General features: G+C 53.5%; 11 protein-coding genes across 11 annotated transcripts; 5 read left to right on the forward strand and 6 right to left on the reverse strand.

The window, feature by feature from the left end:
- Nucleotides 1-493: 493 nt before the first annotated feature.
- Nucleotides 494-3,078, reverse strand: A1O7_07157 (uncharacterized protein; the record flags this gene model as incomplete). The annotated part of the gene is made up of 4 exons (XM_007761157.1): nucleotides 494-1,892; nucleotides 1,945-2,296; nucleotides 2,353-2,500; nucleotides 2,551-3,078. The coding sequence occupies 4 exons, from the start codon at nucleotides 3,076-3,078 to the stop codon at nucleotides 494-496; spliced, it is 2,427 nt and encodes an 808-aa protein (XP_007759347.1).
- Nucleotides 3,079-4,063: 985 nt separating this feature from the next.
- Nucleotides 4,064-5,020, reverse strand: A1O7_07158 (uncharacterized protein; the record flags this gene model as incomplete). The annotated part of the gene is made up of 1 exon (XM_007761158.1): nucleotides 4,064-5,020. The coding sequence occupies one exon, from the start codon at nucleotides 5,018-5,020 to the stop codon at nucleotides 4,064-4,066; it is 957 nt and encodes a 318-aa protein (XP_007759348.1).
- Nucleotides 5,021-5,750: 730 nt separating this feature from the next.
- A1O7_07159 (uncharacterized protein) lies at nucleotides 5,751-7,137 on the reverse strand (the record flags this gene model as incomplete). The annotated part of the gene is made up of 3 exons (XM_007761159.1): nucleotides 5,751-6,530; nucleotides 6,581-6,752; nucleotides 6,797-7,137. 3 exons carry the CDS (start codon nucleotides 7,135-7,137, stop codon nucleotides 5,751-5,753), a joined length of 1,293 nt encoding a protein of 430 aa, XP_007759349.1.
- A 766-nt stretch (nucleotides 7,138-7,903) lies between these two features.
- On the forward strand, nucleotides 7,904-10,759 carry A1O7_07160 (uncharacterized protein; the record flags this gene model as incomplete). The annotated part of the gene is made up of 3 exons (XM_007761160.1): nucleotides 7,904-8,307; nucleotides 8,359-8,732; nucleotides 8,778-10,759. 3 exons carry the CDS (start codon nucleotides 7,904-7,906, stop codon nucleotides 10,757-10,759), a joined length of 2,760 nt encoding a protein of 919 aa, XP_007759350.1.
- A 347-nt stretch (nucleotides 10,760-11,106) lies between these two features.
- A1O7_07161 (uncharacterized protein) lies at nucleotides 11,107-14,195 on the reverse strand (the record flags this gene model as incomplete). Its single annotated transcript, XM_007761161.1, has 2 exons — nucleotides 11,107-13,839; nucleotides 13,893-14,195. The coding sequence occupies 2 exons, from the start codon at nucleotides 14,193-14,195 to the stop codon at nucleotides 11,107-11,109; spliced, it is 3,036 nt and encodes a 1,011-aa protein (XP_007759351.1).
- Nucleotides 14,196-15,097: 902 nt separating this feature from the next.
- On the forward strand, nucleotides 15,098-17,000 carry A1O7_07162 (uncharacterized protein; the record flags this gene model as incomplete). Its single annotated transcript, XM_007761162.1, has 4 exons — nucleotides 15,098-15,239; nucleotides 15,298-15,419; nucleotides 15,534-16,610; nucleotides 16,674-17,000. 4 exons carry the CDS (start codon nucleotides 15,098-15,100, stop codon nucleotides 16,998-17,000), a joined length of 1,668 nt encoding a protein of 555 aa, XP_007759352.1.
- A 1,495-nt stretch (nucleotides 17,001-18,495) lies between these two features.
- A1O7_07163 (uncharacterized protein) lies at nucleotides 18,496-19,488 on the reverse strand (the record flags this gene model as incomplete). The annotated part of the gene is made up of 1 exon (XM_007761163.1): nucleotides 18,496-19,488. One exon carries the CDS (start codon nucleotides 19,486-19,488, stop codon nucleotides 18,496-18,498), a length of 993 nt encoding a protein of 330 aa, XP_007759353.1.
- A 660-nt stretch (nucleotides 19,489-20,148) lies between these two features.
- Nucleotides 20,149-20,967, forward strand: A1O7_07164 (uncharacterized protein; the record flags this gene model as incomplete). Its single annotated transcript, XM_007761164.1, has 1 exon — nucleotides 20,149-20,967. One exon carries the CDS (start codon nucleotides 20,149-20,151, stop codon nucleotides 20,965-20,967), a length of 819 nt encoding a protein of 272 aa, XP_007759354.1.
- A 939-nt stretch (nucleotides 20,968-21,906) lies between these two features.
- A1O7_07165 (uncharacterized protein) lies at nucleotides 21,907-22,494 on the forward strand (the record flags this gene model as incomplete). Its single annotated transcript, XM_007761165.1, has 1 exon — nucleotides 21,907-22,494. One exon carries the CDS (start codon nucleotides 21,907-21,909, stop codon nucleotides 22,492-22,494), a length of 588 nt encoding a protein of 195 aa, XP_007759355.1.
- A 360-nt stretch (nucleotides 22,495-22,854) lies between these two features.
- Nucleotides 22,855-25,263, reverse strand: A1O7_07166 (uncharacterized protein; the record flags this gene model as incomplete). The annotated part of the gene is made up of 3 exons (XM_007761166.1): nucleotides 22,855-24,657; nucleotides 24,705-24,870; nucleotides 24,926-25,263. 3 exons carry the CDS (start codon nucleotides 25,261-25,263, stop codon nucleotides 22,855-22,857), a joined length of 2,307 nt encoding a protein of 768 aa, XP_007759356.1.
- A 654-nt stretch (nucleotides 25,264-25,917) lies between these two features.
- On the forward strand, nucleotides 25,918-27,513 carry A1O7_07167 (serine/threonine-protein kinase PRP4; the record flags this gene model as incomplete). Its single annotated transcript, XM_007761167.1, has 2 exons — nucleotides 25,918-25,966; nucleotides 26,027-27,513. 2 exons carry the CDS (start codon nucleotides 25,918-25,920, stop codon nucleotides 27,511-27,513), a joined length of 1,536 nt encoding a protein of 511 aa, XP_007759357.1.
- Between the last annotated feature and the right edge of the window lie 213 nt (nucleotides 27,514-27,726).

The following is a 27,726-nucleotide window of genomic DNA, read 5'->3' on the forward strand; positions in this document are numbered from 1 at the left end:
ACGTAACGCAGTATGAGACAGGTAGTGGAGTATCCTTGTCATAATCTCATTTACATATCGTAGTATCATTCCGGTGTGGTATTCCTCATCATTCACGTTCACTTCATAATCATCACATACCGTACCTCCGTTTGATTCTGCCTGCAGCTCGTCCTATAACATCCATGCCAGGCGGCAGCTCGTGGCCGAGGTGTTGGGGTGGGACAGTCGCTAGTACAGTCGTATGGTTGGTGGGTAGGTAGGCAGGTAGGTAGGCGTTCATTGGTTTCATTTTTTGACCGCAAGATGGAAAGACCGAGAGCCCACTCCTGAGCCCATCCTAACCCAACGTCCAGTTCAATAAAATGAGAACAACAGTTACGATCCTTCCGCGGTCGTCGTGACCTTTTTTCCACGGACATGCTGACTTTTTCACCGAGGAAACACAACGGCCATCCATTACATCCCGAGGTTGCCCTTCTTTCTTGTATCATGCGGCCTACCCGTGGCCCGCCTATTTGCCAAAGCAGCTCTTCAACAACTTCCTCGCCGGGCTCTGTTTTTGCAACTTCGCTGCGTCATCCACACTGGCGATGGTGCTGCCGCTCAACCTTGCAGGGCCGTCCTGACCCCAGAACAGCCAGTCGAGGACGTCGTTGCCGAAACGCCGTCTGGCATCGTGTGTCGTCCAGCCGTCTCGCCGGGCCAATCTGCCGACCAGGTCCCGCCACTCGGCAATCTCGTTTTTGAAACCACCGTTGGCACTCTCCTCGTCGCGGAGGACTTCCTCCCAGGGACGCCCCCTGACCGTGTAGCCGTACCATTCTTTCGCCCAGTGAGGGCGGACGGGCACTGGTGCGCCCTCGGAGTCTTTATATCCGGTCCACTTGTCGAGCACGCCCTGCGCGTAGGCGGGCCAGATGTCCGCCACGTTGTGGAGGGTGAGGATTTCGATCGCGCAGGTGCCAAGCTTGTGACCGCGCTGAGGGGCGAGGGTGACGTTCGAGCCCGCCATGATGCGCATCTCCAGCGGCATGCGTTGCGGGCAGGTCTTGATGGCGGCGTAAGCGGCGAGGATGGCGTCCCACCAGCCCCGCTGGACGAGGAGGAGGTCGACGTCCGAGGTTTGAGTGGGAGCAGGGGACGAGACAGCGCCATTGACGTGTCCGTTCGCATTGACGGCTGGAGGCAAGGTAGACTTGAGCTTGGGTTGAAGTGGAAACTCGACCTCTAGGTCTCGGACGCGCAGGTTCTGCACACCTCGTTGAAAGTGCAGCGCGTCGGGGACCCAGGTCTTGATTTTCTTGCCGTTAGGGCCGATGTCGTCTAGGTTCTTCATGGCCAGCCAGGTGAGCAGCTTGGTCTGCGTCTCTGGGAGAGCCTGCGTTATCTTCAAGATGATTGAGGCGTCCTGGGCGATCTGGGTGGCGAACGTCCCGAGGACTTGGAGAATGGTCTTGGCGTCGCTGGGATAGTCTACTGCGTTGGACGTGTCTAGCGTCTTGTGCCATGTGTTCACCCAGACTTCGCTCGAGTATGGGAACCAAAACCATTCCGCGTAGTCTGTCGTGGTTGCGCGGGTCTCGAAGTCTCGTTGAATCTCGGCTTTGCGTTCCGGACTGAGCGGCTGCTTAGGTCGTAGCGGGGCAGGGATCATCGAGTCGGGCATATCTGGTGGCGGTGGGATGGCTTCAATGACGGGAATCTTGCGCGGCTCCATCAGTGCGCATGACATTGGGTCGAGTTCCAGGACGAGATGTGTAACCACGCCGATGAGGCCGAAACAGCCTGCAGCTGCTCGAAGGATGTCTGGGCTCGAGAGATCGATCTTGCGAAGCGTGCCGTTTGCGTCTACGTATTCGATGGCCCGGACCAGGTCAGATATGGTGGGATTTCTGATTCCACCACCGTGGCTGTGATTTTGGTGTCAGTATTTCCCCCGAGTTAGACGGAGCGTGGCCATACCAGATCGTTGCATTGCTGCCACCCATGGTGATCTCAACCTCGACAATGTTCATCGGCATTGTGACTTTGCCAGTCTTGATACACCACCTGCGCAGTTGTTCGTTGGTCGTTGAGGTGCCCACCCTCACGTACTTCTTGCCATCTCGGAGCGGCGGCCCTCGGACATAGTTGTGGTCGACGACAACTATTGAATTCAAGTCCTTCGCTCGAGGCTGGAAGATGTCTGTCGGGAGAGATGTGAAGTTGGGCAATACAGAAGCATCGATGAGTCCAAGCGTCGAGATAAGAATGTCGCCGTTGGTCTGACGGTGCTTCTTGTCAGAACGCCCAAAGACCGGTGACCATGAATGCCCTGCTCATGGAGTCAGCTCATACATCTCAACAAGACCCCCACGCGGCTAAACCTACGGAAGCCTGAGACTCTAACACCCATGTTCTGCTTCTTCGCAAACTTGACGATGTCGCAAATGTCTTGAGCAGTGTTGGGCACACAAGTCAGAGCCGGGGTATTCTCAACGGTGCGACCATGATTGGTGAATTCCAGGTCTTTGTACGTCTCCGGTGAGTCAGCGGACTAGAACGCGAGCGTGGATACTCATCACTTACTGGAATGTACAGAGCACGCTTAGGGTCTTTCAGCTTCGGGAAGACCTTTGCAAAGAGGGCCCGTATCCGGGACGGAATGCTCGTCGGAGCTGCCAATAACAGATTGATAGGTTCCGCAAGGATATTTGGATCCCCTGAGATGGCGGAGGCGAGACCTCCTCTGCGTATGTCTCCTCGCTTTGGGACTCTGTCGGCCGTGGCTTGACCGTATCGCCGACCTGCTTCGGTGGCATCGATTCTGCCGTCTACGAAATCATTGAAGATTCTCTGAACATCGTCGTCGTAGTCTCCCACGATCTTCTCGTAGGTGAAGTCTTGGTCGGTCTGCTTGAAGACGTGCAAGAATCGCCGGATAAATTGCTCCGAGTCGACGGGGACATCGGGGTTAAACCAGTCGTCGATGAGTCCGCTGAAGCCGGGGAGCTCTTTCTCGTCAATTTTCTCCTTCAGCCCTAAGATACACTCGGTGACAGAGGTGATTGAGTCGTGCTGGTGATCGCCATGATTGAGACCTAGATTACTAGCCATTGGGGCATGTTTCTGGATCTAACTGCAAAACAAAAGAAATATACACAGTAGATGAATTTAAGAGAAGCCAACAGGCGCCAGCACGGTCAGGTCAGTGAGGTGGCATGCCGACGAGGTCGCCAAAATAAAGGGCAGATGAGCGGTAATGATCAGCTCGCCATGAAGCTCGGCCACAATGTTGCGGCGCTGACAGCGGAGCGCCTTGGGAAATCAGTGGCGCTTCGAGAGATGAGCTGCAGCAGCTAGCAGCCCGGAGCTCCATGCAAGGCCATTCATCTGGAGCATGAACCGAAAGCTGAGAAAGTGCCAGGGAGCAGACGCCAGTGAGAGGCAGCGGTAAGTACGTACCACGGGTGCTGCGCTGTCACTATGCCATGGACACGAAGGGGAGGCTGACGATGGGCCGATTTGCAACGTGGCGGCAACGCAATTTTTCTGGAATTGAACGTGTCCCGCGCGCCATGAATGGTCGGTCAGCGGAGCCTGCAGGGCCAAAGAGGATCAAGAACTTTCGCCATAGGCCTGGATCCGGAGGAATGGCTGGGGATGGAGCAGCTTCATGTAAGTCTCATGCACCTTGTGCGTTGGGCTCGAGACAGACTGCGGCACTGCGTCAGACTGCTCACCAAGGCCAATGGCAGATGCCGCCATGAGGGCGGAGCGTAGCACTCGAGGCAGAACCGGCACGAAGCTGAGAGGCGGCGCAGGAGGAATAAGGAGCTGGCTTGACTAGCGATGACAGGTTGACGAGTCAGTTGCCTAATGAACCAAGGATAAGTTAAACGCAGTTCATAATGTCTGTGCGTGTCGCCGTGTTCAGTGCAATTTGAAAGCTCACGAAGGTGGGCAGTCACGCGATTCGCTTCTGACGCGAGTGTTCTCGCTTCGCTGAGCAGCGCGCTACCAAGATGCTATGCTGGTCATGACTCGCGGCTGGATTCGAAAGACGTTTGCCAAAAAATCCTTATCTTTCTGATCACGACTCTTACAATGAGTTCTCAAGCTCGACGACTTCCTTCAACATGGCCTCATACTTGGTCACCTCGTCCTTGCTGGGCTTGGGCAGTGGGCGCCGAGCATAGCCGCCGTAGCCAAAGTATGACTCCAAGGCTGCCTTGGTGCCTGTGATGCCACCAGCGATGACGCCCCAGTCTCCTCGAGCGACGATTGCCTGCAGCTTCTGCGCTTCCTCGACCTTGCCCTCAGCATACAAGTTGAACACCTTGACGCAGGCTTTTGGCACCACGTTGCCCAACCCGGTGATGATTCCTGAACCGCCGGCAATCATAGTCTGCAGAGTGAAGTCCGCCGAGCCGCCCATGCACATCCAGCCCGACCCGGAATCTGAAGGCGTGGCAGCCTTGACCGCATGAGCAATTCTGTTCAGTTTGCCAGTGTTGCCGCAGGTGAGCTTGCATCCACGGATCTTGGGGTGCTTGGCCAACTTGATGATGGTGTCAGAGTCGAGGTCCACGCCTGCAACGGCGCCAGGATAGTTGTAAATGATGAGCGGGATCGGTGAGCCATCCGCAACGTCCTGGAAAAACTCGACAAAGTTTTCCGGCTTGTACGCCGCCTTATAGTATGAGGGAGGGAGAATCAGGGCAGCATCGCCACCAGCATTGTAGGCATCTTTGCAAAATTCAATGGTCTCTCGCACTGACTGGGCCGCACAGCCCACGACAATGGGCATGTCACTGAAGCCGGCTTCGTCTATGGCTTTTCGCACGGTGCTGGTCACTAGTATCCTTTCCTCCTTGGTCAAGTGTACTGCTTCGCCATTGGATCCTTGGCATGTTATCGACGTGAGGCCAGCCTTTGCGAGTCTGACGGCGTGCTTTGCGATGGCGTCCACATCGACATCCTCGTTGTCCTTGAAAATGGTGACCATGGGCACGTTGATGCCGGGCTTCAATTGCCGGATCTCGTGGTGGCCGTTCATATTTGCTGGGCGGATTTACCCGTGAGTCTACCTAGGTAGGGTGCGTGGTTTGGCGTGTAAAATAGCAGACGACCTAGAACAGTTTAATCTGGGCTTGATCTGTTGTCTGAATGTGGCTGCTACGAGACAAGAAAAGTTACTCTACGACGAAACCCAAAGGCCGTCGCATTATATGACACTATCAAATGTGCCACCTCGCCCGGCAATATGCCGAGCATTTGAGCCTGAGTTCGTCACGAAAGTCGCCAACTTTGCCCCGCAGAATCCGGAGACGTGGGGTGGGGAATTTTCTGAGCCAGCATCGAGCTCTGACCTGGAATGCTGCAATCCCAATCGTGCTGCTCCTGTACTGAAAATCAGCCAGCGCTTTTGTCCGGCATCACGTCTGTCCATACAGAGTATTCTGGCTTGTCGATGGTTGATCTCCCAGCTCAAAACGGGGCGAGGCATGGAACAATATGGTGGAAAGGGACGCTCCACGGAACATTGATATCCCATTTCCACCACCTGCCTCCACGGAGTGGGGTTTGACATTTGCCCCCCACGTTTAACCGGAACCAGGTCCTATGCGAAAGGTGTTCCCTCGACCTGCCTGTCATCAACGCGGCCTTTGCGCCGCGTTGCCCGATAGAGAACGGGAGTCAGCTATCTATCGTGGCAAACTGCCTCTCAGGGCAAACCCGTGGGGTCGACATCTCCAAGAGTCGGGCTGGATCCTATAACAGATTGCTTATTCACGCGCTTCTCTCCGCCGCTTTAATAATTCTGCAATCGGTATGTTGTCTTCATCGTAGAACTCGACATCTTCATCTACACCGTAATCTTTGAGCCGGTTTCCGTCGGAGTCTCGCCAACCTTCTTCGCCGCTGCTGGTGTCGTCCTCCGGATGGGCATAATCATCCTCCCCAGGCGCGAGCCCGTCCTGTGCGAACCGTTGATGGAAAGGTCTCCTTCTCTGAACTCCGTAGAAATCAGACCGCTGCTCGAAATCTGCTTGTTGTCGCTGCTTGAATGCCACCATCTCCTGATCCGGGGATAGGCTGCCGTGGTCATGCACAAAAGCGTCTCGGAGGTCTAGTGGACGTTCGACTCGAGGCATCCGATCAGGATCTGGCGGTGGCCAGCTTGTTCCTGGATTCTCAAATCCGTTCGTCTCGAAGAGTAACCCACTTGTCCTCGGCGTTGCAGAAAATGGCCAAAACCAAGCAATGGGATTTGCTGAGCCCATGCCCTGGGAGATGTTGTTCCAGATGCCAATGTCGTAGGGAAATTCTTGTTTCACAATCTTCAGTCGAATGCCATCGGGCCCATCCAAGTAGCCTCCAAGAGCACGAGCTCGACGGAGAAGCTGCTCGTGACGTTCAATCTCCCAGCTCTCGATGGTGGTAACGTTGGCACCTAGACCATAAAGCGAGCGGAAGAATGTGATGGAGACGAGAAAGACAGTGAGAGTATTGACGATCATCAGGATAAGAAGGTGGACAAGCTGCCAAGGAGATGGGCCTAGGTACTGGTAATTTAGGTCAGTGTCCTGGTCATCAGAAATGATGACCGGCTTACACTCGGCATATGACGATTTTTCCAAATGACGCCAGCTCGCAGGTATAAAAAGTACTCAAGGTAGCACATCGACAATACGGCGTACACCAGGAACCGCATGAAATGCGGGAACGAGAAATGTGACACACAGTTGACTGTCCAAGGACAATGATGATCCATTTTCGGGATACATCTGACCTAGTTAGCACGGTAATCAGGGACAAGGGATAAACGTACCTTTTGCACACCCTGCAGTGATGCGACCTCGGGGGTTTGATATTTTCGCACTTCCGACAATACCGAAGCCTTGAAGCAGCCCTCTCTCTGGGGTTCGCCAAGTCGATGCCTTCAGCCTCGTCTGCTTTGCAGCCAAGCGGTACACGCCCGGGGTTCGTCGTGCATGCACGTGCGTAGCTGATCCATATGCATGCTACCAATGCGTTGAACGTGATACTCTGCTTGAACGTAAGGGGACCAGGTTCAATATGGTCGAAAAGGTATTGAGACGAGTATGAAAGAAATGCCACCAGCGTCACAACAGCAGGCACGGCGAATTTTGCCAGTTGTTGGATGTCCATTGCTAAGCCGAAGATCCACCGTCGGTTTAACGAGCGTGGGACAAAATCCAACGTCCAGGAGCACTTTCATAATTTAATGTCGTAGGGAATCCCCTGAGTCTATTGCCAAAGTGTTGATCCGTGCAAAAGAAGCGGTTATTTCAGGTTAAACAGATGTCGAGAATTCAAACCACTTGTCAGGAGCAGGGATGAGGACGCATAGGTGTCAGCTACTCCTCCGTAATCTTTACAGGGCACGGAATTAGTCGATGGGAGAGCGGAAGCTGGCAGCTGGGCGCATGTTTCTCACATGGGACATCTTACTAAGTGCTTAGGCAAGCTGAGTCTGCAGGGGAGTGTGACAGGAGACTTGTCAATGTCGACTGATGCTGTTTTCGACATGGTAGCGAGTGACTTTCGTGGACAGCGCAGTCCGTACAGAGCAACAGTAAGCAATTTCCAAGACAAACAAACCTACTGACACCCACCATCCGTGAAAACGTCGCGAGCAGAACTGTTTACTGATTATTTGCAGAGGCACAGTCTCGGCCATGAGTGCCACATGTTGACGTCGCTCAATGTGCCGTCACCTTGAATGCTGAGACCATTTAATGGCAGTGCATCTTGTCGGTGGAAGGTCCGCCGTAGGCTGCCAAGCCGCTAACGACGCGTAAACTTCAAAGTCAAGACGCGTCTAGAGCGGGTCTCTCCTGGAACTGATTTTCACTTCACTGTCATCTCTCGACAGTCTCCCGGATATGTCGAAGACATCCCCAATGATTGCACGATGCCGATTGAAGCTCTGCCGGAGGACACCACCCGTGCTCTCGGCTCCTCTCTGGTCCTCAACGATGCTAAATCACTCGTCAAAGAGCTCATCGACAATGCTCTGGATGCCCAAGCTACAGCTATCAGTATTGAAATCTCGACAGATACACTGGACGTCATCCAGGTAAAGGACAACGGCACTGGCATCCATGTTCAAGATCGACAGCTTCTTTGTAAACGTGGATGTACTTCTAAGATTAGAACCATTGATGACCTCGGACGACTCGGTGGTGCCTTTCTCGGATTTCGAGGTGAGGCTTTGGCAAGTATAGTTGAATTGAGTCAGTTTGTGACCGTTACTACTCGTGTGGATGGGGAAATTGTGGGGACATCGATCAAATATGCTGCTTCAGGAATGATCAGGTAGGTGGTGTGAAGTTCTTTCTCAGGCTCATTGTTTCATGATCATTCCAGTTCTTCTTCAGCTTCTCATGCCGTCGGCACAACGGTACGCGTGCAAGATTTCCTCATGAAAATACCGGTCAGAAAACAGTCCGCTTTGAAAGCGACAACGAAAACTCTGGAGGCTATAAAATCTCTCCTTTTCGCGTTCGCATTCGCGAGACCTGAAGTACGCTTCTCGTTGAAGGTGTTGAAAGCGAAGAATAACAGGCTCAACTGGACTTACGCTGCAACACCGAACCAGTCTCTGAGAGAAATCACTACGAAGATTGTTGGAACGGAGCTCGCATCTGTATGTGCGCATCATACTATAACCTCTGATGACTGCCGTGCCACTGTGGGCACCGACTGGGCCATCAGCGCCATCTTGGTCTCCGCAACCGCCGGTATGTAAAATCTGGCAGTATATTGGTATATGCTGACACGCCCAGATCCTGTCAAGATACGCAACACCACACAGTATATTTCCGTCGACGGCCGCCCGGTCAACGCAGAACGACAGACGATGAAAGAGATTGCCAAGTCATATAAGCGGCACGTCCAGAACAGTGTCTTGTCGGCGACCGGTGTCTCGGTCCAGCGACCATTCCTCTGCATGCAGATACGTTGTCCCCTGGAGAGCTATGATGTTAACGTCGAGCCTGCGAAGGATGAGGTTCTTTTTTTCGACCTTCGCTCCGTTCAGCTGTTGTCATTGGTGGAAAGCTTGTTCCGTCGAGCATATCCCACGCCCGGTGATCGTGAAGAAGGGGCAGCGAACTCAGCCACCGACAAAGACACGGCGTCACCCCGTGCGACGTCCATCTTTGACAAGAACACGCTTCGTTCAAAACGCTCTGGCGCAGAGAAACGTGATGTGGTGGATAGTGAAGCTGAGCAAGAACCCCTAAACTCAGAAGGTTCACCTCTAGGTGGATCAAGCATGAGGAATCCTTTTGTCATCGCGGCTATGAATGCCAGAATCAAGCCCGTAAAGATGGGCAGCAATCAAGCAAGCGAGTCATCAAGGATGAGTGGAACTGCTGCGTCTGGCATTCCAGATGAAGAAGCCCTGTCGGACCCTCATCCGGGAAACTGCTCGCTGGGGACGACGCCCGAATCTCCTCTACTGGGCAGCGGTCACAATAGCCCGTATACATCCCCCCGACCAGGACCTCCCACGAAGCGAAGAGCCAAAGCTACCACCCAAATAAACGATGAAGAAGTGGTAGGCCCGATCGCTTCTGTTGAACGTCACGTTGCCACTCCTCAGCAGACAGGCTTACAGTCATGGTTAACCCCAAATGCTTCGTCACCTCCCCTTATCCGTCTTGGGAGTGCAAGTACAAACATTCAACGGCCTAGCTCGTCAGCAGATACCACCACGCGAATCCGTGATGTGACGCCTCCAGTATACAACGGGATTCGACTGAGCTCGCACATCGGTCGAAGCTTGGAACCTGGCCATAAGCCTTTCAAAGTTCCGTCCAAGGCCAAATCTCAAGGCCAAGTGTCTGGGGCCCTGCCCCCAACACCGCCATCTAGTCTTCACGGTCGGCATCAAAGATATCTACACGGAGGATCCGCAAGCCAGTCTATCGCCTTAACTTCAGACGAAAATGACGGTATGAGCCTGCTCTCTACCCAGCAACTTCGGCACAGGACAAGTACAGTTGGTTCTGCATACTCTCCGCTGAGCGAGCTGTCACGACATCAGACGGAACTGAATGATATCATGGACTTCGAACACCGAAAGAAGGCCGCGATAGCTCATCAAAAAATACAGGCGGCCGGATCGCTGTCAAGTCCGTCAAGGAACACATTAAGTCGCTCGAGCCAATCTGAGTCGATTGGTGCGTTGGCCGGCACTGTTGAGAAAGAGCCAATGTTTGAGGACTATGCAACCAAATTTGGCAGCAAGGAGGACGGCAACGTGAAACAGTCAAACCCGGATCTTGGTCGCGAGCATTGTAAGAAAGGCGTCAAGAATCTATCCCACTCTCATCCGGTTGATCCGGATAAAGAAAGCGAAGCACTTCTTGGTCCCGATAAGCATTGCGTCTCTCTGGCTAATAGTGCGGGGACTGCTCCCGATGCACGGCCTGTGGTCCCGTCCGATGATCCACGGGCTTACATGATGAGACAGCCACCGAGGCAATTACGAGGCAAACTGCACCGCACCAAGTCCTCCAAATTACCACTCGAAAGCATGCTTCCTGGAACCGAAACTTTCGGTCTGGCACTAACGACAAATGTCTTCGACAGTCTACAAGGCATCAGCAAGCACGTTCTGAGCCTCGCATCCATCGATTCGTATATAAGACATGGCAAAGTGGCCTGTGCAAATCTCGACTCAGCTGATGCATCAACTCTCCGGGACTGGGACTACTCCGTCCGCAGGTTAGTCGACACAAGATACCCTCTACAGACATGAAGGGAAGGGGATATGATTGCGAATTCGGACTTTACTGTTACTCTCCGCTCTCGCGAGACTGGGAGGTAACATTTTGTTGTTGTTATGAATTTGGGCCTACAATCTGGCCTACGAATTATGTTGGGTGGTCACTCACGGCAAGAGATGTGTTATGTGTTTGCTAGTCTGTTCTGCTACGTTGTATTATCGGTGATTGCCATGCTATTACAGTTGTAATGATGTTCTGATTTTCAGGCTTCAACCCTTCGGCGCTGCTCCTTCAATCCTGGGCCAAATTGCCAAAGATGCCTAACATCACACTTTGCCGTCTTCGTTGGCTGCCGTCGGAGCTGGGCCTTATCCAGTTTCTAGGGCTCTGTCTTCCGAGCTACCACATCAAACTCTTCGATTACGCTCCTTGGCTTGCTATATTTTCCGACGCGCTTCCACTCTGTCTTCAACCCAAAGAACTCGGGTCCACCCACTCTCAGCGCTTCTGCGGAGCCACTCCACAATGGGTGCGCAGGCATGCCTATTACTCTCACCTTGAGGCCATACCGCAGTTCCGGTGAGCCAAGGGGTTCGCCATCGGAGCCCAGAATGGAGATCAGATCCGGGACTGTGCAAATAATCTCCTCTTCTTCTGAGGTTGCTGGGTCGGCATGGTAATTTTGTGGGGAGATGAACCCGGCCGACAGGTATTCGTTTTGGAAAGGAATGGCAAGGTAGCGTGTCTCACGCGCCTGAGAACCGTTTGAAGTAGATGAAGGCTGGGGACCGATTTCGCCTTCCTCATCGGCGGAGAGAGGCGAGATAATGCAGCGGCCGACCGTGTACCCACGGGAGACATCACGAGTAACATCAATGATCTTGCCTGTGTAGAGCTGTCGAACGGGTGTTATGGTTGAAATTGCGTCGATGAAGTCGAGCTTCATTTGCCTCGCTAGATGGACTGCTCGTCCGAGGTACCAGGCCTGGGAAACGGTGTTGGGGATCGCGTACTGCTTGATAACATTGCCAGGAAGTGGGCGACCAGCAGCTCCTGTTGAATTGCCCATTTCAACACATGTCTGGCGTATCAGCGCCTCGACTCGCTTGTTCGATTCCGCGGACAGCACAACAGACGCATTGCCTTTGCAGTCAGCAGTCGCGACCGGCAACACAGGCTGCCCATACACATATGGAGTCCCATGCTCCAGCGTTGGATAGGCGCGACCCATCAAATCGCAGTCAACGACTGGCCGATCATACCGGGCACTGGTGGGAAATGTGACCAGACCGTTCCCGCCTCCGATCTCATCGGCCACAATGCCATGGAAGTCTTTGATCCCCATGACGGTGTTGACTGCGTCGATAGCCGCAAATACATCCGTACCATTGCCGATCCGCTCATTGCTCACCGAGGGTGCGCCATAGCCCGCGCCGAAAACACAGATGTCGTCGTCCTTCAAGGATCCAAGGGCGACGACCCGCATTTTTCCAGCGCCGCCCTTACGAAGAGTATCCAAGGTGTACAATGCCATGAGGTACGGAGATCCGCCACCTCCTGTTCCAAGCACGCCTGCGCCAGAGGCAATTAACTCAACGTCAACGGCAGAGATGTACCAGACCCCGTCCTTGACGTTCGGCCGATATGAAGCAATATCGACTCCAAGAGTCGGCTTCGCCATGTTCCCGTTCTTCAGGTTATGACTTTCTGCCTCAGCCGCCTCTGGTGGTGAGTCCTCGTCAACTTCCACTTCCCTGGACGGCGTGCCGTTGGGAATTTTGTCCGGCAAGGGCCCATCTTTCACTTTCAGACTACCGACCGCTTTTATGACCAAGCGTGTGGCTTTGTTGTTCACATATTGGAGGGGTATCTTCTGGATGTCCACTATTTTGACATCCTTTTCATCTGCCCCATTGGCAATGGCTGCATCAATTGCTGTCTGTTTGGCGGCTTCGATTGCATCATTCTCGTCCCGACCAGCCAGGATCTCGATAACGTCAATCTCACCAGCAACCTTCGCAATGGCCGCTCCAACCGCATTCGCAGAGTCATGATGAGGAGGGCGAAGACATTCTTCGACACCGTGGAGCTCATCTGTAAGAATGACAGATCCTCCACCGACTAAAAGCACGGACACTGGAGCTGAAGACACCTTCATCCTGTCGATGGCTCTTTCCAATTGTCGTTTGATATCTGATATCGCCCCTTCTATGACCTTCCTTGTAACGCTATTGACTTTCTCAGAGTCACCAATCTTTGCGTCCCCAGAAGCCACTACAATGTCGGTGGCGGTAAGAATTGAGCCACCAAACACGACTGCATCTGTTGTAAGTCGATGAGCGACCGAGTCCGGACCAACGGTAACTACTCCGTCTTCACCTACTTCTCGGACACGGCTTCCGCCTCCGAGGCCAATGGACAATACCTCCGGCATGGAGAAAGCAGTGCGTATTCCTCCTACCTCGACGAAGTTCGGCGCCTGGCGAGGGAAGCCCGAGGGTAAGAGCGAACAGATATCCGTCGTGGTTCCTCCAATATCCACGACCACAACCTGCTTGTCAGCTAATCTGCGATCTCCATGACCAAGTCTCTGCAGAAATGCGGCGCCCATCAAACTGTTCGTCGGCCCACTTGCAAAGGTCTTGATTGGCAGCTCTGCGGCCAATGTAGCGTCCGCCAGCGTGCCATCATTTTGTGTCAGGTACAGTGGACAGGAGAGATCAAGTTTGGACATGGCAAGTCTAAAGCCCGTGATTGTCTTGCGGGCGAATCCAAGGATTGCTGCGTTGAGAATTGTGGCGTTCTCACGAGTCAGCAGGCCTGGCCCACCGATCTGTCCAGAGCAGACGACAGACAGACTTGATTCAAATTGCTGCAGCATGGCTTTGCATCTCTCCTCGTGCAAGCCTTTCTGGTCGAGAGCTGAAAAGACACCGACCACGGCAACATACTCTATCCCTGCTTTCACAATGGCCGACGCTGTCTCCTTGATCTGGTCAGGGTTGAGATTCGATATCTCTCGCCCATCGATCTCAAGCCCACCATTGAGGTAGAAGATCGGACCTTCGATGATATTCCTCAGCGCATAAGGAAAGTCAGAGAAGGGAGGTATCTGTAACACAGTATGAGCCAGATGCTCAGAAGACCTGTAGGACGACGTATTACCTTCCTGGTGTACGGACCACACAGTCTCACGACCGCCACTCGACTAAGTCGTCTCGCATCGTTCTCAACCACTGCGTTCACGAAATGCGTAGTGCCGACCGCCACATTCAGGACTTTGCTTCTGTCAACATTGGAATTGGCGAGGACTTCCTTGATTGCAGTTTGAATTCCGAGAGTCACATGTGTCGTTGTTGCTGTCTTGCATGTAGCGAGGACACCTCGCGAATTGCTATCTAGAGCATTGGTATCAAGAATGGCAGCATCGGTGTTTGTTCCACCGACGTCAACGCCTATTCGGTACATGCTCAAGTGCGGTCGATGCCCGCGTCCAAAAGCGTCAATGTGCGCAGATGGGCGATGATACCGAGGAGAAATCTTGGTCAAGGCTGCCTTTCGGGAAGAATGGAATACCTAGCTATCTCATTCAACAGGTGAGGGCTCAGCATCGCACAATCATAAGATAGAGTCTACTCTAGATACAGTGCGAGGGATTCAGCAGTCATGACAAGCTCCACACGCTATCCAAGACGACAATTCCATGTATTTGTGGTCGAGACAAGTCGGACATATCTGCAGGAATGATCACGCAATCATTGGTCCAACAGCTCGATGGCGCCCAACCGTTCCGCAGCTCGCGACAGATGTCCAGACGGAGATCTGCGGCCGGCACAGATATGCACCGAGTTCTCATGGTGGAGAGCGAGAACGGGAGTAAGGAATGGAGGCCACTCGAACCAAGATGTATTCGATGAAGCTTGTCCCCAAGCAACGAACATGCTACATGCTGATAAGCAGGGGCCACAGGGTTGCATGGACTTCGAGTCCGCTTCTTCTGCTCGTAGGCGAATGCTCAGCGCCAGAAGATAAGACCGGATCCCCCTTGTCCATCACGCTTTGTCAATCCCACGCATCAACGGGAACTCTTTGCAGAAGCACGACTGTGACCGTGTCCTCGGTATTTGCCGAATGGCGGGCAAGCATCCCGAAAAGGGAAGGGCTATGTCGTGGATGATCGAGCACTGATCGCCCGGAGGCTAGAGCAGTCGACTGCGGATAGCAGGCGGTGTTATCGGGACTGCTAATTCAAGCAAAGTGCTGGTCCTGGCTGACGGGCTCCTGGAGTACATTTGTTCCCCTTACCCTCCTACCCCTTCCTCGAATTGCCTTCACGTCGAAGGTGGACTAAGCTGGGATCCTTTGTCGGGATGGCGCGACTCACAGGTCTCCTCAAGAAGCTCGAGGTGCCTTACGAGGGCGGCACCCTACCCAACCGATGGATCAACAACGACATCAAGCCTATCGAGAAGGGACGGCGAACATGGACGTTTTGGACCTTCCACAATCTTTGTAAGTCTTGTGGAGTTTGACAGGTTGACGTTGCTTGAGTCAGACTAACAGTGTGCAGGGGTTCTGACGAATACCAACATTTCGACTTATATGACCGGAAGTTCCCTTATCGCTCTCGGTCTAACATGGTGGCAAGCAATCATTGTCATTATCGTTGGCGCGATTCTGTCCACGGTGTTTGTAAGTTGCACAAACCAGTCCCGAAAGTGCAGGTCTGGCGTCGCGAATCGCAAGACCTCAGCAAGGTTCCTGAAGATGTTTGAAGCGCGACTGACAAGGGTTATCAATACACAGATCGTGCTGAACAGCATGCCCGGGGCGTTCTACCATCTCGGGTTCCCGATTGCAAATCGTTACGTCTGGGGCATGTACGGTTCGTCGTTCGTCATCTACAACCGCATACTTCTATCGCTTGTCTGGTACGCTGTACAAGCATGGATCGGTGGCCAATGCGTCTACGTCTGCCTCGAAGCTATCTGGCCCAACCTCGAGGATCGCATTCCGAACCATCTCCATGCGACTGGACTGACATCTGCGAGTTTTCTCACGTACTGGATCTTCTGCCTGATCTCCCTTCCACTCATCTGGATTCGCCCACACAAGCTGAAAGCCTTTCTGTACATTGGCGTCGCCTCAATCATGATCTTCGAGATTGTGCTCCTGATTTGGGCTTTGGCCACCATGGACGGATTCGGCGACACCATTACAGGCCACCCAGATACACAGGACACCTCGGTGGGCTGGTCGATCATGTATGGGATCATCAGCGCGATCGGAGGCATTGCCGCTGGCATCCTCAACCAGAGCGATTATGCTCGATTCACACGCAGACCGAGGGATGCCATTTACGGCCAACTTGCGAGTGCGGCAACGTATTCGATCCTGAGTTCTGTTGTTGGCATTCTCGTGACAGCAGCCACCCAAAGAAGATACGGCGCTCCCCTGTGGAGCCTGCCTGATCTCCTCATCGCTATGATGCACGCGGGCGGCTCTCGATCTCGAGCCGCAGGTTTCTTTGGCGGCGTCGCGCTTGTCATCTCACAATGGGGCATCAACATTCCAGGGAATGCGCTTTCCGGCGGGTTCGACCTGGCGGCCACATTTCCGGGGTATATCAACATCCGGAGGGGAGCGTACATCACGGCGCTCCTGTCAATGGTGGTCAATCCGTGGCAACTGCTGGCCACAGCGTCGACATTCTTGGCGGTTCTCTCAAGCTATGGAGTGTTCCTCGGCCCAATGACTGGACTCATGATCTCTTCCTACTACATCGTCAATCGCCGAAAGATCAACGTGGATGACCTCTTCAAGGGGAACAAGACGAGCATCTACTGGTATTCATACGGCATTAACTGGCGAGCTCCGCTGGCGGTACGTATAGTCCGTGGACCAGCTCCACTTCCTACATAGCTGTTATTTGCTGACTGCGCCGAGTGGGCCATCAGTGTGTTCCCTTGCATGCCAGGTTTCGTCTCGAACGTCAACAATGACATCCACATTTCCATTGGCTGGACTCGCGTCTACTACCTCTCATTCCTGGTGGGATTCGCCATTGCAGCCGTGGTCTTCGTCGCGTTGCATCACTTCTTCCCTGCTCCGAGCGTGAAGGATTTCGTCCTGGGTCCTGCTACAGCCAAGCAGGTTATGGCGGAATATCAGGCTAGGTGGGATGCCACGGAGGAGAATGGCATTGCCATACCGAGCGAGACTGTGGTGCCAAAAGATGCGCATGACGTGGAGAGCTTCCCGAAAGACATCTGACTACTTACGGTAGATATCTGGACCAACGACTGTTGACGAATTGATGATGATGGATGATTGAACGTGCCCTGTAGCGCGGATGGGATGTACAGCGATCAAGACGTCTACTTGGACGCGAATGCCAATGGAGCGTTCCCGCTCCGCCTTCAACGATGGACGGGACGTCCTGCGTAATTGAGCCAGGAGCAGCAGGATCCAATGACGACTGAATCGGGGGGAAAGTGGGACCCAGTGGGACCCAGCAGTGCTGATATACTGTGTAGGAGCACGAGCCGTGCGCAAATTGCTGACTCCTCGTCGCTCACCATGTTTGAGATTTGAAACTTTGGGCTCGGGCTCCGGGACGACACACCTCTACTGCAGCGTGACCGCCAAGCTTCACTGACGGTCCCTGCTGGGTGCCTGCGAGATATGCTTCTATGGTGGAGGTTCAGCTTGGTGCTATACTTGTACCACAGTAGCCTAAGAAATGACCGTGATTCCATTGGTGAGTCGGGTATCGTACGCTTGTTCCTCAACTCTAAACAGCCGAGTTCATCTGCAAGGGAAAAAGCCCCGGGTGCCCCCCTCCTCCACTTTTCGCCAGCGGTGATCTCGGTCCCACCAGTGCCTGACGCTATCACCTACAGTATCCGCCCACCCTGCGCTCAATTGCTGTGATGTTGGCTCAATCGCTCGACAGGTCGAAGCTCGAGCAGGTGACCAAGGCGACTTGCCCTGGTGTAGTAGATATGTGTTGGCGTGCTATTAGGTGGTTTAACTTTGTCTTGTCGACGATCGACTATCGACTGTTCACTGAAATATCCGGATGGATGAACCTGACGGCCGGCAGGAAAGTCACTGTGACCTCTCGGTGATTCTTGGAATGAGGCCTCCGATTCTGGGGAAGCGTTGATCATAACGGGTAATGTGTTTTGATGGCTCCCTGTACATCATTCAATCTGGTATCTTCCGGGTTCTGCACTTGGGAAGAGTCAAGACACAAATTCTTGTGGACAGGATCCATGGTCCATCTTATATAGTACCGAACAAAATGTCCGCTAGAGAAGGACAGTGATTTTTGGACTGATGGGCGTGGACGACCAGACTCGGAAATCGTGGCAGAGGAGACATTAACAACACACCTACTCCATAGAGATGCTCCAAAGTACGCAGCATTAATCCAGTGGATGAGTACATCATACATGCTCGTACAGACAGCCTCGTTAGGCCCGCTAGAAGTACCGTACCCTCGCCAGCCGCTGCGGAGAACAGCTGCTTTCATATATAGGAACTGACTACTACTCGTATCGACCTCTCTCAACTTTCAAGTCGATTTCGGCCGACATCGTCTTCGAAGAACTTTCCTCGGTTCACGCCGCTCGCCGGATTGGATTCTGCAGGTAGATGTGCGTGGCTCATTGGTCATGGCCTGTCGGCATTCCGAGTTTCAGTAGCTCCATGGTCCATATATTTTCGCATTAGTTGAACTGCGACGTTGGGTTCATGATTCATTTCAGGTACGATCGTGAGATGTCGTGCCGTAAGCAATCTCGCTGATTGCCCCCTGAGTCACCCTGGCGTAGCCGCTTGCTTTGACAATGGTACCACTGAAAGTGTGTCCCTCAGGAAGGGCTGTCAATGTTGCTTGGCCCACTGTTCCTTGGTGCGCCTGCACGTTGTCCGTGACACTATCGATCTTGAAATGGTATCCTCGTGAGAGCGAAGGTTGTGCCGTTCCTTCAGCGGCACCATGTTGGACCGAAGGGCTTGAGCCCGCCCCGTTTCCGGGCTCTTGCGGCTGCCACTGCTGCGACATACTTGGTGGTGCTCTGTGCGCACTTTGGTTTGCGACGATGTCAGGTGACTGGCTGGATACTCGAGGAGTCGTATCGGCGGCTGAGCCGATCGTATTAGAGTTGTTATTGCGGTTCATGACCTGTGTAGAGGGAGTAGGCTGCCCAAACGAGACTGCCTCTAGATTTGATATCAGGAAATCAAGGTCGTCGATCAAGATATCAAATCTCTGCTTGTCGCGTATCGCCCAGGTGGTCGAACGACGGCTAAAAGAGATACGACGAGTTCCAACAGCGAAAAGGTGGCGTCTGCCTTTCTTAGGGTTGGCAGCAGAAGCCTGGTCGCTCTTTGAGCCGTCGTGGTTGACCTTTGTCGTTCTGCGGGGTACGAGCCGATACTTATCTTTCAAGATGTCTGCGTTTCCAAAAATATCGGCAATTCCCTGCAGGCTTGATTCGATCACATTTCCCTGGCAAGGCCAGTTCAGGCATGGCTCGCTCCTCTCGTGTCTGGTGCGGTAGTCGTCGTGAAGCCCCAGGGTTCTGCCCCAAGTGTCCAGGCGCGACTGGAGCAGAGACAGTTTCAAGCATGCCGTGTTGTAGGTCGACTTGTAGTCTTTGCTTAGCTCGAAGTACTCCATGAAATCAATGCAAGTCGTGAACAGTGATGCCAATGCCACGGTCCCCAGAGCGAGGCCGATCGGTTCTGCCATGGCAGGTGGTCTTCGGGCTCGCTGGGGATGTGGTCATGAACGGCTTTCGAACAGTTAGGCTGGGATGAGATTGCAGAAGTTGGACTTCAAGTATGTTCACCCTGCATTGTGCCGGCTAGCACTGCCGCTGAACCTGTGCGTCGGTGGGGTGCTTGCGCGACGCATCGAGAAGATGCATGGCTAATTTGCATGAAGCGCTCAGCTGGAAGGCAACCGCCATGGTCGGAACCACGTCTGATTGGGCACTAATAAGCATGGAAGGCAGCCTTTGAACGCTCTTGCTGCACGTTCCATGCCAGTGGGATCGCTGAAGACTCAAGGCACTGTCCGCTGGCAACGGTCAGGCTGGCAAGGCATAGTTTTACTGTGCATTTTCTGGTCGCACCGTCTCCTTGCGCGACCTTCGTTCAGTCGCACGCCAACGGCGACTCACCATTGTCCTTCCAATTGATTCTCAGGCCATGCCTATGCGGCAGACCGGCGTTGTGCAAGCGCAGTCGAGACAACAGAAGTGGAGATTGGCGCTGGCACCACATGCCCAACGGGGGTAGCACTTACCACATCAGTGGCCACGCTCGCGTCCGCGTTGGTGATACTTCGCAAGTCGAACAGGCCAGAGACCATGCTTTTGTGGCCCAGGGGCAGATTGGGTCCGTAAATATGACGAATTCTCACAAGAAGACCCAAGAAACCCCAACGGCTCGGGAGGGCAGACAGCGTCCACTCGCAGGTATGGTAGAATCGGCGCATATCTACTGTCGCATTCTTCTGTTGACTAAAGTGTCTCTGGCCATAGAGAATGAAACTCCATCCGAGACCTCTGCCTCTAGTGACCCGGTCAGCTATGAAGCTATTCTCCTGCAGAAGCATGCTCTCTTAGCGGAAGAAGCCGTCACATATCAGGTGAAAAAGATCACCCCCAGCAAAAAGGGCTCGACGTCAAGTGAAGAGCCATGCGAACCTGTAGCCGAGCACTACAGCGACAACGAGAAGCATGACTTCAGAGTCGGGGAAATATACAGGATATGGCATCCTCTGAATGTTAACGTACACCTGGGTACCTTCTTGGTTATGGACATCGAAGGCACCGAAATGGTTTGTTTGAAGCTGAAGCATTGTCATCCCAACGACGTTGATCGGACATTCGACGAAACACATGTCAAGCTTAAAGCGTTGCCGCACGTGCCTGGCTCATACGTCCATCGGAGAGCAAGCAGCCGTTTGCGAGCCAAGCAACAGGAGGAGGAACAGGAGGCCGGCTCTGATTATGTGGTCTATATGGAAAACCAGCAGTGCCTAAAAGAGGACTCTTATATCAATCTGCGGAGGTCCTGGGACATCAACTGGCAGGACGACTATCAGTTCGTCTATTGCGGCAGGCTCGAAGAGAAGTCGTTCTACAGTGTTTTGGATATCCATGTGGATCGGTACAGTAACAACTTGAGGAGGCATGTTGTTCGGTGGGGAGATGCGGGATAGGCCTCAAATCTCGTTTAAGACGTACAGCTTCGGGCGTCAGGGTATGGGTTCTCTGGGAGGAACGCGTACTGTGAGCTTATGGTTTTCCCAGTCACAAAACAAATGTACTCATTCTCTTTGTCGAGTCATGAGCAATGTCAGCCAAGTACCGACATGGGATGATCTTCGAGGCTAGGCTCGAATGGCAAAAAAGGACGGGGAGATTGGATTCCTGGAACTGGCGTTCGTTGTGGGAGTCAAGCACTTTGTGCACAAGCTTTGGGATGATCATGGCACAACGATTTGGGGTAAGATTCGGCGCGGACGCTACGAAAGCCTCACGTTAGAAGATTTGTGGTATGATGTAAGAAGTACCCGACCTAAAGGACGTCCTTGTGCCATCCCACATAACCGTGATGAAGCCGGGGCTGGATGGAAATGCGGCATTTGCGGCGTGTAGCCCTAAGCCTATGCCTTGCCTCTGTGGTCAGCGAGAATTTCTTGTTTCAAACCGGAGTACCAAGTAGAGATCATGCTGGCGCCCATCCAGAGGGGTTTAGCACAAAGCGGCATCACCCTCGTTCCCCCTTCGGGGTGAGATCCACGCGGTCTTCTACAGTACTCATTCCCGCGATCTCAACCCCGAACCTTGTGGCTCCTGAAGAGCCGCACCCTCGTGTTAATGGCATCGGATGTCGAAAAGTCATCAGTACTTGGTATCGGGTGTCGCAGAGATTAAATGAAGCCAACTTTCAAATACAGAGTGTGTCCGGCATCAGAATGGGAAAGAAGTACTAATATCCGATCTCGTCTCCATGCTTGCGATACCTTCGATTTCGATCTCCTCAACTGAGAGGACGTTCTTCGAGACACTCGACCATCCACCAACAGACGAGACTCGAAAGTAAATTATTGAACAACAAGCGTGGTCCGCCAGACAGAGAGATCCTAAAACCGGCAATGTCCACAGTAGACACCTCCCACGCAGCAGCCGCAACAACCTCAACCCCCGCGTCCACCTCCACCTCGTCAACCGGAGGCGAAACATGCCTTCCCACCCTCCTCTCCACCCTCAAAATCACAATCCACCCGGAAATATACGTCTTCGCGACCATCCCGTCCTCACACTTTCATGGGACCGGGACCGGATCCGCCGCGTTTGCCATCCCCCTCTCCGACGTCCTCCTGTTCTTCCGCGAACCGTGCACCACCAGCTCGCACGCAGGTACAGGGACAGGTGCACGCGCAGAGACGCCCAGCGACGATCCAAAAATCACCCTGATCCTCCGCCGCGAAACAGCGGAGCGGTATGCCGCCCATGCCTCCACCCTCTTCACCCTCACGTACGAATTCCCGTGCCGTCTTCTGACATGTGACGTGCACTCTTCGCTTTCGGCCGTCGGGTTCATGGCCGTGCTCGCGACCAGGCTGGCTGAAAGGGGGATCAGCGTCAATCCTGTGGCGGGGTTCTATCATGATCACTTGTTCGTGCCCGTGGAGAGGGCCGGGGAGGCGGTGGAGATGTTGGAGGGGTTGACCGCTGGGTAGGGAGGATGGAGACGGGAGGAGGGAACGGGGGTAGGGAGTAAGGACGAGGGAGTAAAGCCTGATGTCTGACGCGGGAAAGACATCGGTGGGCCTATGCCAGGATGAGTCAGTGACAGAACGATGTAGTGCCTAAACAGATGACAGGTGTAGATTAGTTATCGTGTCGCTAAGTCCATAACCTCGTGGTATGTATCGTCGAGAGTCTCATGGTCTTGGATGGCTGTAGATGGCATGCGCGTTCATGAAAATTGCTCTTCGCACATCTGTAACTTGGATCGCGGTCACTCTCAAGGTTTGAATGGTGTGCTTCGTGATAGCATCCACATGCACAAATCGGTGATAATACATTGGCAGATCTGGTTATCCAGTCGCAGCAGCCATTTGCTTTCTCCGCCTCGGATCATTGCTCGTTGGATCCATCTGTCCAGGAAAAGCCTCGATAGGAGGACTCTTCAACCCATTCAAACTGGGCTTGCTCTCGTCTTTGACCTCCTCTTCCTTTTTCGCTGCTCTTTCTAAAAACCCCGGCCGCCATTTGTTAAGCACTTTGATGGTCGCCTGCTTGACCTGCTCATCTCCCTCGTGCCATATGCTTTCAATGGTGTCCAGCACCGCGTCTCGGACAGGCGGCCGCATCATGAGGAGGTATTGCATTGCAAGAATACACATGCTGATCCTTTCAGGATCTCTAGCCAGTGTCTTGACCCTGTCAAGAACTTCACGATCAATGCTGGGAATCTCGGAAAGGAAGCGAATCAAAAGGTTTTTGTCGCGGGCGTCGAGATAAGGGAGGAGACGATCGACCAGCCGATTCACCCAACGGCTGTAATTTGGTAGATGACCCAGCTCGGGGTGTAGCTTTGCGGCCAGCTTGTCCGAGTACCATTCTTCGGTGAGCCATGAAATGGCCATGTTAAGACGCGGTCGGAAATCTTCAAGGACGTACATGAATAGTGTTTGACGGATCCGATTGGCGACGTTTGCTGGCTCGTCGGCATTCTCTTGCTTTATGAGTTGGTTGCTGGCCGTCTCTACCTCCTCGTCGGTCAAGACGCCGGCGAGATCATCTAGGCCTGATGGTGCCCTGGTTGCGAGCCGCATGAGGATTGTCGCCCAGGAATCCCGGTCGTTGGAGCTAGCAGCTATGCGATTCAAACCTGACTTCTGCTTCGCATGAGCCTGTCCAGCCGCATCCAGAGAAGCAACCAGTTGAAAGACATGGCCAATGGTCTGGTCTGCCAAAGTGGCGACTTCGACGCTACTCAAAGGAGGTGGCTTAGGCAGCTCAAATGGCCCTAACTCGATCGCGGGCTGTGCAAGCTCTTCTAGTGCTTTCTCCGTGGTTTGAGAAAGTGCATGATCTGAAGTAGCAGCTAGTTCGGGGTCGTAGTCGTCTTCGTCATCAATACCGGTCGGGCCTAGCAGTGGCACTTCCGGAACGCGGGTCGTCTGGGTCATTTTCTGTAGATGGGCATACCTTTGTCGAATAGCATTGATTGCATCATCTAAAGAAGCCGCATCCACATGTTGCAGCAAGACAGTGGTCACGGTGCTGACAATGTCGGCCGGGAGGAGCGTGACATCAAATTGCTGGAGGCTGGTATCTTCGGTGAGGGTGAATAGATGAGAAAAGGTGTTTGGCGGAGGTGGCATGGGTGGATATTTTCGGGTTGCCCCCATCAGTCTCTGCCTTTTCGCATCGTCCAGACCATCAGTAGGTTCCGCCGGGCGTTTCTGGGCTGTGGATTCAGAGAAGAACGCGGTACGAGATTGCTGCAGACGCATGAGGTACCCTTGGATCTTTTGTTCCATCGGGTGATTGGGAACTGCCCTCAAAGCCCACCGCATTAAAGCCCTTGTCGTTCGTTCCATTGATCTCACAATGACCATATTTCGAGGTGTCATGGGAGCATTTGCCTGTTTCATTGGGTTGAAATTGAGGATGGCAGAGACAATCTTGGTAGATATGGAAGGCCGACTCCTGATGAGGATGGCCACACAGTTGAGGGTGGCATCGACCAATATGGGATCCATCGAATTTTCCTGGAACACGCTCAACAACCTGTCCAGCAGACCGGACGCTTCTGCCTCGAGATTGGGGAGCTGTAACAACGGATGGTTTCGTGGGACAAGCGCAATCGAGGTCTCATTCTGCTCAGGACGCTGGACAGCGTTAGCATCGAGACTTGAGATATGTCGAAGCAACTCACCCGTGGGTCTGATATCAGACCAGGAGTCTCTACTTGGACGACTTTCTGGACAAATTTGACGCAGCAGATCCGGACTGCTATGGGGGCAGAGTCCATCCGCTGGAGAATGTTCAACTTTATCCGGCTCATTTCCTGCCATATTGTAGACTCTGTAGGATGTGAAATTCTAGAAACGTTGTCAGGATCCGTCGAAATATCATGGCTATATGTCCCACACGTACACTCGTCTGAAAACCAGCGGGTATAAACTAGCAGCAGCTTGAACTGCACTCTTTGTGACTGCGGCATCCTCCCCCGGCGTTTCCAACATGGCTCGAAGCGTGGGTAGTACATCTGACGAGAGTTGCTCTTTTTGTGTGTTCGGCAGAGAAGGGCTGGCGAAGGCTTCGGCGAGGAACTCGGCGCCCCATCTTCGAACCTCAACATGGCCAGAGGGACCGATGATGGGTAAGATGCCAGGGAGGACTTGATTGTATACTTGAGGATCGCCCAAAGCGAGTTTACGCGCCGCTTCGAGTTGCGGGATCATCGCCGCCGCCGAAGCGGCTACACCAGCCATGGCGAGGACACGGCGTGCAGATCAACAGGGCGCAAGAGTCAGGCAGATGCACGATTCTACGGACGGGCAAGCTGGAGGGGGGTTTGTTTGTTTGGAGCGATGTCGAGCAAGCAGCATAGAGTCGGCTTCGTGGTGGCGCGGGTACGAGGGACCAAAGTACCTGTTAAGACAGCAGTCGAAGTGCAACGCGTGGAAAAGGTCAAAGTAAATTAATATACAGTGATCAACTTCAACCAAGGTGAATGTGAAGCCAAAGTGATGGACAAACTGAAGTCATAATGAGCAACGCACTTTGAGCCTCCAACTGCGGAGCGTTGCAGCCAATGACACAGCAGCCTGGCCTTTACCCTCAACTTTTTGTTCGTTGTGACATGATGAGCACCGCTCCAGTCACACAAACACTGCTATCGACCGTCGCCGGCGCCTCTCTGAGCTTTGACTAAACATCATCCAGGTGCTCACCTGCCGCGCCAGCGAGTGCGTCGAATACCGGCGCCATGATGCATCCATCGCGACAAGCATATGTGGAGGAGGAGCCCCAGGTAAGAAACCACCCGACTATTGTTCGAAGCGCCTCTTTATTTACAATTGCCTTCAAGGCTCGACCGCCTCTGTGTGTAGAGCGCCAACAGGGGACAAGCAAGGCTGACGGCAATGGCTGAGACGCAGGACACTGAGATGGGCGTTGATTTAGCCAGCATTCGTGAGTTGCTACATGTGCCCGAAATACTGTTCCTCTCCAGCTAATTGTTGTCTCTCCTAGCCATCGACCGAAATTATGAGTTACCTACTGGAGCTGGCGGTGTCGCGCCGGAAAAGGCCTCAGCCATCCTCTCTCAATTTGACCGAAAGCGAAGACTTGCCATGTTAGCAGTTCCCACAGACGACGGCAAAGTGAGGGCGCGCCTGAGAGAACTTGGACAGCCGATCACGCTTTTCGGGGAGGGCCCGGCTGAGAGAAGAGATCGTCTACGAGAGCTTCTGCTCGACCAGCAGGATACAGCAGACCGGGACGACTCGGTGGCCGATGTACAAATGCGAGAGGCGGACGACACAGGTGATCAGGAAGAGGAATTCTACACAGAGGGACTACCAGAACTACTTGAAGCGAGGCGACAGATCGCGCGATATTCATTACCAAGAGCAAAAGCTCGCATACAGAGGCAACGAGAGGACTCGGCAATCCCCCTCCGCACACATATTAAACACCGCAAAGAGATCAAAGAGAAGTTACAGGGGTTTGAACTATTTGGTACACAGATCGCAGGAGAGCGGCCGGTCAGTATCACTCGATTTGCGCCCAACGGAGAAATAATTGCGGCGGGAAACTGGGGCGGCGGGATTAAATTACTCGATGTTCCCAATCTGGACGAGAAGGTTACGTTAAGAGGCCATACCGGCATTGTTGGCGGTATTGCTTGGTATCCGGGAGCGACGTTGCCGGACTCAAACGTCTCTTCCGACTCAGTCAATCTAGCAAGTGGAGCTGGCGGACAAGGCGGTGCGAGCGATATCCATCTCTGGTCTTTGAACAAAGAAACGCCATTAGCGACTCTCCAGGGACACACAGACCGTGTCTGCCGAGTCGAGTTCCATCCTTCGGGGAAATACCTAGCATCCGCCTCCTTTGACACCACCTGGCGATTATGGGACGTCGAAACAACGACGGAGCTGCTCCTCCAGGAAGGGCATTCACGACAAGTGTTTGCAGTCGCCTTTAACACAGACGGATCTCTCCTGGCAAGCGGAGGATTCGATAGTATCGGCCGAATATGGGATCTCCGCACGGGTCGTACCGTCATGATCTTAGAAGGACACATTCGCGAAATCTTCAGCCTGGATTGGGGCATCGATGACTATCGCGTCCTCTCGGGGTCCGGAGACGGATGGGTCAAATGCTGGGATCTTCGACAAGTTCGCAGTGTGGGTGGAATCGGCGCGCACAATGGAAACGTGTCGGACCTGAAATGGTTTAAAGGCCTGGATGGCAACAGATCGTCCCTCGTGGAGAGCAACAGCGTAAGGCAAGAACACAGCCCTCGGAAAGCAGGCACCTTCTTTGTGACCAGCGGGTTCGACAAGAATGTCAACATTTATTCGGCGGACGACTGGTCGTTCGTCAAGCAACTGAGCGGCCACTCAGGCAACGTGCTTAGTGTCGACGTTACGGACGACGCCAAGTGGATCGCCAGCAGTGGGCATGACAGAACGGTCAAGCTTTGGGGCCGTGACGACGGACAAGGCATATGATGGCGACAAACAGACAAGTGATGAGCAGATCTTGCATGAGCAAGTAGCGTCCGAAACCTGAATCTTTGCAATGCGGTGGTGAAGCTGCCCGAGGACCAGCAATGCTAGTTCCTCGAGTACTTTGCACCGCCGCAAAATCGTCTTCAGGCAGCCTTCACCGGTCCTGTGGCACGTCTGCCCATGACGTTCCATGTCCAGCGCCGCAGGGCGTCA

The sequence above is a fragment of the Cladophialophora yegresii genome (assembly GCF_000585515.1).
Source record: "Cladophialophora yegresii CBS 114405 chromosome Unknown aczIN-supercont1.5, whole genome shotgun sequence".
In the NCBI taxonomy this organism is placed as follows: Eukaryota; Fungi; Ascomycota; class Eurotiomycetes; order Chaetothyriales; family Herpotrichiellaceae; genus Cladophialophora; species Cladophialophora yegresii.